We start from the raw sequence: 11,854 nt of genomic DNA, 5'->3' as shown, positions 1-11,854 counted from the left end.
TTTTCAATAAATCATACTTACACTGACTTGATTTAGCGATTTCATCTGTTTTCTCTGTAGTAAGTTTTCGTTTGGTTAATTAACATAACTGTACATCTGGTTCTGTGCATTTCTTTCCTTTTCTTTTTTTCTGGTCATTTTATCCTTTCCGGTATTTAGGGTGGGGGAAATCCCGGGATCCGGGACGCCCGGGATCCGGGATAGTATTAAAGATATATAGGGAAAAGGAATAAACTACATGTATATTTATGTTGATTATTGTCGTTGAATCTTTGTACAGGAGATGATCATTATACCAAACCCTCTTACAATATAATTCCCTTTCATGCTCACGATGGGCAAGTTGTGCTCTGGTGAGCATAAACAGGAATGGGGATCCCTATTCATCTGTTGTCCCTTATTTAGTTTCTCTTTAAATGATATCTATGAAACCAAAGAATGCACATTAACCACACTACAGGAGTCCTCTTTCATACTTGTTCATATTGTTCTACACATAGGTCAAGGACACGTCTTATATAGAAAAACATACGCACACCTTTATACCTTATTAATGCATAAACCTTAAATATTTGGCATGTGGTATTGCCTTGTTGACCACTTAAAAATTTTGTTCATGTATCTACATCATATCAATTTGTTTAAAATGTTTCACATACCAAGATGAAGTGGACATAATTTTTATTAAAATGCTTAGGGAAAATATGTTTAAGTCTTATTGATATAAACTTCAATGCCTCCAGCTTTAATATTAAATATGTACCAATGCCTTGAGAACTTGTATAAATCAAATGTTAATCATGCCCCATGAATCTAAATTCGCCCACACCCAAGAGAGTTCTTCAGTAATATATTCCTGTATAGGACTTGTCTTTCACTCATTCCAATACTAAATAAAAATATTACAACTTAACTTCGTATAAAGAGACATCTTTATGAATTCTACCTATCTAACATTTTTTTGGTCAACGTCAACAGGCCATATAGTAAATGTGCATAGACATAGGGACTTCATTCTATCTGTTTACATGCATCTTCATATATACTCATATTCCTCTTTGTCAAACTGAGAGAACTGGCTTCCATAACTTTATATGTCACTTTTATTTTGATGTTCGCTGAAGTCTCTTCAGCTAACAGAACTGTCATTTTTACATTTAAACACACCCCTGGAAAAAAATTACGAAGCGAGTCGCTACTAGCTTTTTTAAAAGCTAACCTTGTTAACTCCTCTAATACTTTTTTGTTTCATCCATACTTCCTTTTAATATCTGAGTTAAATCAGACACAACTTTTGTTAAGGCCATTTTTTTTTATCTTAACTTCTCCAAAGTAGACACTAGTATTCAAATGATACACTTTTATTTCAAATGGAATACACTTGCTAAGGTTCATTTGCTAATAATTCATGTTTAATAACCTTTTTTCTTTTCAGTTCACTTGTTTTATACAAAAAAATGATGTTTTTATTACAGTTTTATTCACCTTATAAATTCTCATCTTCTAACTGTTGTAGGATGTAAGGCAATATTCACCACGTCCGATTCCTCGTTGCCTGTGTTGTAAATTTAATTCTTCAATTGCATGTTGTAATCTCGTGGTATGCCCTACTGATGTTAGTGCTTGTTGTTGTTGTTGTTGCTGCTAGATTTGCTGTTGTTGATTTTGCTGTTGTTGTCCCTCCCTCTGTGACATTGGTGCAACAACAGCAATTTTTTTGTTGTTAACATTCATAATGTTGATTTAATCATTCCACATGATGTTGATTTAATCATTCCAAAAGGTTTATATATTTTTAGGTTTTATGTTGATTGCCTTTTTTATCAGAGTAGTTGTGAATATATTTTTGAATCATGTTATAAGAACATAGATTTTATAAAAATGTGAGCAACATTGATCCATATAGGATGCACAGTTTCCACTGGTGTATGTGTGATGCGTGAATTTTATTAATGAGACTGTGCGGATAGATAGGTCTTATTTTGAGTCCATGTTGTTCACAATTGTCTTACTGTTTTTGTTGTTGTTTTTTTATTGTTACTTGGTTCAGTTGTCATTTCTAGTTTAGTTAACATTGCTCATTTTAGTAACATTACTTATTTTAGTTAACATTACTCATTTTAGTTATCATTTCTTATTCTAGTTTTTTATGTTAAGTATTCAATTTAGATGGTGTATCATTTTCTTTTTATTTGCAACATGTAATAGTTAATGGTGGAGTTAATTAATGTATAAAAAATGGTTTAAAATATTATTTTTGTGTGAACATCTTTCATTTTAAAGCCTTCCTTTCTCCCCTAAAGAGTGGTATGGTCTTTTAGTTTTATATTTTCAGCTTTTATTTTCAACATTCCTAGACTTAATTTTTTAACCTTTTTTCTCTCTTTATGTAATAGAGTGGACATATTAACTTTATAAAATCTTTTTGTGCCATTTTGCTTTACAAAAAAGAGTATATACTTTAAGAGCGTTGTAGTACTTCTGAAGTTTTGTGAACAAAATAAAAACATATGTATTATGTTGTTATAAAATTTGACTAGTCAAAGGTAAGCGTCTTAAATTTTTAAGTAGTTAATAAAGAAAAAATTCAGAAGACACCCTTTTTTATTTTTTTCTCGTGTTTGATATAATAACGATCACATAATGGTTATCAGTGATTACTGTTTTTTTATCTTGCATGAAGTAATAAAGTTAAAACGATAGATGATCCTTAGATATTTGAGGGAATGGATGTAACTTTAAAAGAAAAAATTCTTTTTATGATTAACAATGTTTTTTATTTCTCCTGTATGTTTACTGTATTTAAGGTTAATTTATATCATATATTTATTTTGAAAAAAATATATATCATTGTAATTGAATTATTTATCATTCCTGATATTATGATTGAAGGTTTAGTTCATGGTGGTGTATAATAACATTTTCCTATCATTGTTGACTCTTACTAACATGTATTTGTGGTAAAATTACTTCTTTATTAATTCTACACTGACAAGCATCAGGAAATATTTTTATAATCTTGTTATATGTTATAAAATCAGTTTGATTTATTTAGGGCTAGTCTATTTTGATCAGTTATGATTGAGGAGGAGTTACGTGAGGAGGTAATTTATACCGTCTGTTTGTTTCCCATATTCAACTTGTATGGCTTAGTTTTGAATTCTGTACATGATTTCTCTTGTTTCCTGAACTTATACTGTCTGTTTTTTGTCTGGAAAACATTGGCGCTGCCGTTTTTTAATGGCATCCTTTATTTGTTGCAATTCTGTTTCTATTAAAGACACTTTAGGTTTTAACTGCCTTTCAAGTATGTTCTTCGCTATGGCTATCGTCTGCGCCGTTGGAAGGAACATCCGTATATGCATTTCGGACCGAGAACTTTGTCGGGAGGTACTGGATTTTATCCTTCTCCTTATTGTACTTTTCGGTTTATTAAATAAATCCATCCCTATTTTTTTTTTTGGACGCACACCTTAACGTGTTGAAAACTAAGTACATACTGGGTTCAATAATTGTTAGGTATTTATTTTAAAACTTTGAAACTTCTTTTGTATGTTTGAGGTGATAAAATGCTCCATTACAATTAAAAGTGATATCGCAAATTCACCGACAACCATATTGAAATCAGAGACGAAAGACATTTTGCCGGCGTAAACTATATATAATGTTACTCGGGTGTCCTAGTGGTGTTTTAAGCATTTCTCGTTGTTTTGAGGTACATTTCATTGTTTTTTAAGTACTCATTATTGTTATTGTTTCTTCGAGGCACCCCTAATTGTTTTAGGGGCACTCCTTATAGTTTTTGAGGCATTCCTTATTACTTTTTAGGCACTCCTCCTTGCTTTCGAGGCACTCCATATTGCGTTTGGGGCACTCCTCATAGCTTTCGAGGCTCTCCTCATTGTGTTTAAGGTACTCCTTATTGTTTTTGAAGCTCTCCTCATTGTTTTTGAGACACTCCTTAATGATTTTTGAGGCAGTCCTCATTGTTTTTGAGAGACTTCATGTACATGTAGTTTGGATGAAATTGCACCAGTAGTTTTTGACGAGTAAACCGGACAGGTTTTGTTACTGACGGAAAAACAGACAGACGGACAGACGACGGACAATTGACCCCTATATATCGCCACTACTCAAAAGAGATTTAGTAATGACGTCAGAAACTTTCATTTGTGAATGCAAAAATAATCATACCTCTTTAGATTTTCAGTTTATTTTAAAGTGTAGTATGAAATAATGGAAAACAAATATATTTTTATTTTCAATCTCTTTATTTTCCATTATGGCCGTTGTGTCCGTGTCCGAATAACTGTTGTGCCAAATGTGTAAAGTACTGGTCCCATTCGTGTAGAGTTACCCGTCCGTCGTCTGAAAATATATAAATGTGGAAAACTTACTCTACGGATGAATATATTTTTAAATATTAATGGTGCAATATGCTTCAGAAATACTACTTAATTTACTTCTCAAAAACTTTCATTTTTGGGTATCTTGTTACAGTTTTCAAAGAAATACACATTTGCCATTACATAACTATTTACTGCAACTACATCTCTGTTGGAAATTGGTATAATAATAGTGCATTAGTATTTTGTATGTAAATTTTGTACTTTGTTCAACTTTTTGCTACCTTAATGACCATTTATTACTGCACGTTCAGCGCTACTGGCTTCTGTTATAAACATCTAACATGCTCGTAATCCATTATTCAAACACTATTTAAGATATCTGCCATTTCTAAGAATTAAAATTTTTTTGGAGGCTTAATGTGGCTTTTAAGTGTAAGTTCTTATCTTTTCGCTTCATTAAATGATAAATATATGATGACGCTTAGTGATTTAAATAACTAATAAATATACACATTTAATTCTCAAATTGATTTTACCTACAGACAAATACATAAATCACCGATTTACTAAAGGAGCTCCACTGGGGCCAAAAAAGCCTAAAAACATAAAATTTGGAATCTTAATTAGATAAAGGAAAGTTCTTACAATGTAACGATATGCAAAGGATGATTAAACAACTATACTCAAAATTAAATTGAATATTGATTTTTTTTAGCAATTCTTAGCTCAAGTAGCATGAAAAGGAGATTTTTAGATTGTTTGCACAATAAAATTGTAATTCTGAAAAAAAAAAACGTTGAGAGGGAAGGGTGTGTAAATATGCACACTAGTTATTGCTCCAAGAATACATCAAACCGTACACAAATCTCGGAAAATATTTTCCAATCCCATCATGTCAAAAACCTTAGTGGAGTCCCTTTCAGAGTAAATATTTGAAGAAATATGGAATTTGTTAAATACTTAAAAGGTAAAGGGCACCAGATGCTACTTCAAAGTACGCTTATGTCAAATTTAAGTGACCTTAGTATGAATTTATATGGATATTTGTATGGATTTATATGAAATTATGACCTTGTATCAATATAAATTGAGATATTTTTGAAATGGAATGTGGGTGATGTTATTTATTCTAACCATATTTAAACTATGTTTTATCGTAAACATTGCTTTTGAAATTATTCGTAGTATCCGAGGTTAGCCAAAATCATCTTTCCTATTTCGTAAAACCAAACAAACAACCAAACAAATAATCACCCTGTTTGCCTTGTATAGCATGTGTCGATTTAACTGAGGAAAACCGCCATTCATTAATAAGGGGCTTCAAATGGTATATTTTTAATATTTGCTATAACCCAAACAAATCTTCATATCTTTGAAATACAAATACAATTACTAACAAGACATGACAAACCTTGTGACTCCATTGCTTTGCTAAGTTATAATAAAACCGACATAATAACAAGAGAATGTGGTACAAGGGCTTCTTGAGTGGCAATTGAAAAAAAAGAATTATTTGTGAGGACTAGCATGTTCTTTATCTCACTTACTGTTATGGTCGACCATATGATAATCGGCTTGCATATCCGGGATTGTAAGACATTGGTTTTTATCGTGGTCGAGGAAATGAAACAGCTTGGTAGCAACTTCCGGCGCATGCGCTAAACTAGTTGCGGCGTATTCCGCCTCTGTTACACACGTATCGTCTACAAAACAATGCGACATGTCAATTTTGTTCAGTATCAGTATCAATGTTGCATTTTTTTTCATTATCCCTCATGTACAGACTCAATCAAACCGAGACTGCTTTCGATGGATCACTCTTCTACCAAATATTAAAATAAGCTACACTGTACCACATAATAACCATACGGCAATGATAAATATAGAAAAGAAAATTTGTACATGACGGTGAAGTCATATTTGCAGTAACTTATAAAAACATACTATGCCAACTGCATTCGACTACATTAAAGCGGTCTTTGAAGTTTCTAAAAATTAATTGTGTTACTTAAAGATATTTCGTTTCATCGTTTCATATCATTTTTATATCAAAAGTATTAAAGTGAAAGACGATAAAAACATAAACAATAAGGAAACCCCTTCGTTCCTTAAAATAAGAAGATCGGGAATTGATCGTCTGCTTTACTTATTTACATATAGAAATCGGGCCGGTAAAAAATAGGCATCAACCAGAGATGTTATATTAAAATCGTTTAGCTTGTGTTTGTGGTATTTTAGTTTTAACTATTTGTCATTTTCATGGAATGGCACTACTGTGTCACTTTGAAGGTTCCATGATATCCACCGTATGAACTGCGGATGTTTCTAAATTCAAAATTTTACCATTTCATGTTTCAATGTTGAATTCTATTTAAGCCGGTGCTAGGGGGCGTGAACGGTAGTTTGCACTTAACAGAACCGTCCATGAACACGCTCAGTAAAACCGAGTCTGTCAAATTTTTAATTTTGCCGTTTGGAGCTTTAATTCTTTTTGGGATTTTTGTTTTCTCCATTTTAATGATATAATGCAGTTTGTTTTTTTTTCAAAGTAAAATTATTGAAATAATTAGTTTGAAACAACACAGTATTGTTTTTCCAACAAAATATTAAAACTGAAGGCCGCTTTCAAAGAATAGAACAACATACACAAGCCAAAGGTTAATACTTACTATCTGCATCCGCTCTTAAAGCTATTATGTCCCATTCGCTTTCGGTAACTATGCCATCCTGAGGGCTGTGATCCAACCTTGCAAATGCTTTGTCTACAACCACTTTTAAGTCATGGCCATGTGGCAGCACAACCTGACTAAAATACATCGTTCCCATTGGTTGATTCTTACGCATATCTAATTTCGTAATATCCAGATTTTAAAATGTCCATAATTGTAACATTTATTTCTCATTGTACAGTTCAAAAGCCAACATTTCAACAGTCTCAAATAAGTTTATTTCTTAGATCGAAACTACGTACTCGGCTTTGCTCTGATAAGTACGTTAATAAGACTTTTTGAATTTGACCGAGGTGTTCCGAATGAGGAATATCCGTTTTTTTCGTTTGTAACAATAACGTGCGCATCATAGCATTCACCTAAGATGTTAACTATATAATTATTTTATTGTAGAATCTGATGATTTTGTATCGTAAACCTTTTCCAAAACTTACAAACTTTAAAATACATTTTCAAATTTCATGGACGTTAGGCGAGAAAAAAAATTAACATATTACCTATAAGACAGCCCAACAACGCTTAGGAGCAACAGAAAGAGCATTTTACTGGATCTAAAATACAGAAATCAGTGCAAAAATATATACATGTATATCAAACTTAACTTAATATAAATTAAAAAAAAACAACGTTATTCTATTTTATCAATAGAATTTGGCATAAAATTCTTAAGCTTTTAATACGTTATTGTATAAAATGTGTCGAGAAATACCAAATAGAGCTACTGACCTCGGTGTGTTTATGCAAGTCCTGTATACTGTACTATCAGAACATGCCTAAAGTAGCACTCTTTTTATACTTACCTGATTTCCTGACGTATGACACGAACGACACGAAATATTTGATTAAACCTTCAAATGACCTTAAAGGTCTCTGACACGGCGCAAAAATTCCAAATATGATCAGATTATTTTATGTAATTAAGCCTTAAAGGCCCATTATGCTACGGAAATGCTTTCATTTTTATTTCACAAAATATATCTATTTTTGTATTCTTTTATAGTTTTCAACACATTACTCATTGGCCAATTACCTGAAATATCTTTTTTTTCTGTTGCTTTTTGGCAATTCGTACATATATAGTGATTTAATATTTTCATGGAAGTCAAAATACATTATTTACATTAAATAAACTACTTTTACGACATATCCTTTTACATTTAGCACTATTTTCTTCGGGCAACAAACATCTTGTATGCTCTAAAATCATTTAGACGTTATAAAACTCATGTTTGACCTTTCTAAAAAAGTAAATAGTATTTATTCATGTTTGAGGCAATAATGTCCTTTACCCTGCTTGAACCAAATTGTGACCAGTTTTCTGTCCGGGAAACCAAGTCTGACCAGGGTCTATACTTCTGGCTGACTCACTTTGAATTTTCATCTATTTATCCCTAAAATTGAAAATGGATAAATTCAATAATGGAAGCTAGACAAAAGAAAGTGAATAATGATCTTGAAATGAGTAGTTCTCAGTGATAATGGATCTTGAAGCGTGCAGTGTTCAGCGAGTAGTGGTCAGTGAAATTTTGATCGTGAAGTGAGCATTGCTCAGTGATTATTGATCTTGAAGCGAGTAGTGTTTGGTGAATAATGATCATGTGGTGAGCATTACTCAGTGATTATTGATCTTGAAGCGAGAAGTGTTAGGTGAATAATGATCTTGATCTTGAAGCGAGAAGTGTTAGGTGAATAATGATCTTGATCTTGAAGCGAGAAGTGTTTGGTGAATAATGATCATGTGGTGAGCATTAATTACTCAGTGATTATTGATCTTGAAGCGAGTAGTGTTTGGTGAATAATGATCATGTGGTGAGCATTAATTACTCAGTGATTATTGATCTTGAAGCGAGAAGTGTTAGGTGAATAATGATCATGTGGTGAGCATTACTCAGTGATTATTGATCTTGAAGCGTGGTATGTTCAGTGAAAAATGATCATGTACATAGAAGTGATCAGTGATTATTGATCTTGAAGTGAGTAGTGTTAGGTGAAAACTTTACTCAAAATTAGGCTATGTTACCCCTAATCTACGGAATGCCGTTAGGGCCATTGCCTATGAATGTGTTGATCTGATACGCGAAAGTCGATAGTCAGTGGTGAAAACGCGAAATCACGAAACTACGATGGTGAAAACGCGAAAGTACGATGATGAATACGCGAAAGTACGATGATAAAATCGCGACAGTACGATACTACGATGATGAAAACGCGATAAACTATCGTGTTTTCACCATCGTACTGTCGCGTTTTCACCATCGTAGTTTCGTGTTTTCATCATCGTACTATCGCGTTTTCATCATCGTACTGTCGTGTTTTCATCATCGTACTATCGCGTTTTCACCATCGTACTGTCGTGTTTTCATCATCGTACTATCACGTTTTCACCATCGTACTGTCGTGTTTTCATCATCGTACTATCGCGTTTTCATCATCGTACTATCGTGTTTTCACCATCGTAGTTTCGTGATTTCGTGATTTCACCATCGTACTATCGACTATCGCGTTTCAGATTAACACATTCATAGGCGATGGTCCTAACGGCATTCCGGAATGCCGTTAGGGCCATCGCCTATCAATGGTTTGATCTGAAACGCGATACTCGACTGTACGATGATGAAAACGCGAAATCACGAAACTACGATGATGAAAACGCGACAGTACGACGGTGAAAACACGATAGTTTATCGCGTTTTCATCATCGTAGTATCGTACTGTCGCGTTTTCATCATCGTACTGTCGCGTTTTCATCATCGTAGTTTCGTGATTTCGCGTTTTCACCATCGTACTATCGCGTTTCAGATCAACACATTCATAGGTGATGGCCCTAACGGCATTCCGTACTAATCAGCAGAAAAAATGAAACAAACCTTTACTATACTTTTGATACTCTGAATAATGAATCTAAACAGTCGTATTTGGAGAATATAAAGTAAAAATTTAAACTTCAAATTAGGAGAAATAAAAGTCTGATTAGGCCTTGTATGACCTAATTAGAAGTAAAATTAGTAGGAGAAATAAATTTCTAATTAAGTACACTGTATAAAAACCAATTTGGAGATACAAAGTTGAAATTAGGATTTGGATCTCCTAATTAGGCCTTTTAATTTAGCTCCTTATTAGGATTTACAAAGTCATTATTAAGATTTTATTTCTAAACGCCTAATTAAGACATACAAAGTTCTAATTATAATTTCATAGGTTTTAAATTCTTCTTATTAAGAGTTACAAAGTCGTAATATTTAAGGCTTATAAGTCCTAATTAGGGGTTAAAAGAGGAGTAAAAATGTTTTAATTGTGTTTTTTATTTCTCCTATTTATGAGTAACATAAAAAGTCAAAAGTCCTTGGTTGGCTTTTAAATCTAAAATTTTCGACCGTGCGACCACATACACGCATCGAGGACATGTTGGAAGAAAAGTGACCGTGCGACCACACACACGCATCACAGGATTCCCCTTCTCATACAAGAAAGGGACAAAGAGTTATCCGCCCCTTTATGAAAGGGCAGACTGTAAAAATGTGCCGTTTCCTTACTATTGTAAGGAGGCTATTTTTAACAAATATGTTTTGAATTGGTATTTATACAACCATAGTTACGCAAACTAAACGGGGATCAGTGTTCGTCCTTTTAAGTTCGCTTTGAAATTTTAAAAAGCTCATATTTAATTTTTAGGGAAATTTTGAATTTAAAGTTCTTTCGTCTTTTCATTTTGTATTTATAATAGAATTACCTTATTTCTGCAAAACATGAACGTTTCATAAACGTTTTATGTGCGTATTGAATGTGAGAAATATATTTCACACTTTCCTTGCATATATACTATATATTAACCTGGTGGGGCATTTTGCCAAATTACGCATTTTATTTCTTAAACTGGCATGACTTGACTTATAATACTTGAAGTGATGGACTACGAAAAATAATGGATTAAATATAAACAGCAGGTGTGTGTGTGTGTGTGTGTGTGTGTGTGTATTTGCGTTTATTTACACTCGCCACCGTTGCCTATATGGGCGAGTCCTCCAGAAGAGTATTAGTCATTTTAGATTTTTTGGAGGATAGTGCAATTACAGATACGGAAAGATGCCCCAATTCCAGAAGCTTTTCCTGGTTCTTTAGCGTGCCAAGTGTTTAAGCACCCATACACGGGACCTCGATTTAAAGTCTCATCCGAAAGACTGATTAGTAATTTTAGTTGGCCAGCCCGGGAATCGAACCCACAATTTCGAGATTACAAGTCTCGCGCTCTAGCCGATTGAGCTATGCGGACTGGCAAAAAACAGCAGGCTGTGCTGATGCTGGTTATATACAGATTTGCATGCTGAATTTGTAAAATGGACTTTTCATGCTCTAATCTTTGGAACTGTCCATTATCAAGATAAAAAATTAAATTTAATAAGCCAACGGTAGAGACTGCTTAGACTACACGGGTTTTCAGCCAGGCTCGGCTCTACTCGGGTTAATTCATTTCAGTTCTAGCAGGGTAAAGGTGCAGTGTTATTTACAAAATAACTTTTGAACTAGTAATCTAAGGCTTGCTGGCAGTATGGGTTCAAGTCCCGTCAAGATCAATGCGTGGTTTCCTGGAGCAAGAAAATTTATTCTTATAGCTTAGTTCTCACGCCGTTTCCCATGCAGTTTTCGTGTAAAATGTTTCTGTTGTCATCAATTCGACAGATGCATCGAAGAAGCATTCTTTAATAAATGACACACGGTAAAAGTAATTTAAAAGCAGTATGCAAAGTTCAATTCAGTGCAATTTAACATTACATGTAC

The 11,854-nt window shown here is 33.3% G+C and overlaps 1 protein-coding gene across 1 annotated transcript; it reads right to left on the bottom strand.

The window, feature by feature from the left end:
- Positions 1-4,197: 4,197 nt before the first annotated feature.
- On the bottom strand, positions 4,198-7,868 carry LOC132721275 (uncharacterized). The gene is made up of 5 exons (XM_060705554.1): positions 7,805-7,868; positions 7,576-7,629; positions 7,019-7,155; positions 5,897-6,052; positions 4,198-4,368 (listed from the first exon to the last, which is right to left on the bottom strand). Exons 2-5 carry the CDS (start codon positions 7,617-7,619, stop codon positions 4,271-4,273), a joined length of 435 nt encoding a protein of 144 aa, XP_060561537.1. The 5' UTR covers positions 7,620-7,629; positions 7,805-7,868; the 3' UTR covers positions 4,198-4,270.
- Between the last annotated feature and the right edge of the window lie 3,986 nt (positions 7,869-11,854).

This window comes from Ruditapes philippinarum, unplaced genomic scaffold (assembly GCF_026571515.1).
Source record: "Ruditapes philippinarum isolate M1 unplaced genomic scaffold, ASM2657151v2 ctg231_1_1_1_1, whole genome shotgun sequence".
Lineage (NCBI taxonomy): Eukaryota > Metazoa > Mollusca > Bivalvia > Venerida > Veneridae > Ruditapes > Ruditapes philippinarum.
Note: the sequence above shows the minus strand (reverse complement) of the source record. Positions and strands in the feature narration are given on the sequence as shown.

Bases quoted from the DNA above. Each gene is read 5' to 3' on its own strand.
- LOC132721275 (XM_060705554.1), bottom strand. From the start codon at position 7,619: ATGCTCTTTCTGTTGCTCCTAAGCGTTGTTGGGCTGTCTTATAG. The intron at 7,156-7,575 runs GTAATATGTTAA...GATGTATTTTAG, and splicing joins GTTGTTGGGCTGTCTTATAG to TCAGGTTGTGCTGCCACATG. The intron at 4,369-5,896 runs GTAAGTGAGATA...ATATATTTTCAG, and splicing joins TCATATGGTCGACCATAACA to ACGACGGACGGGTAACTCTA.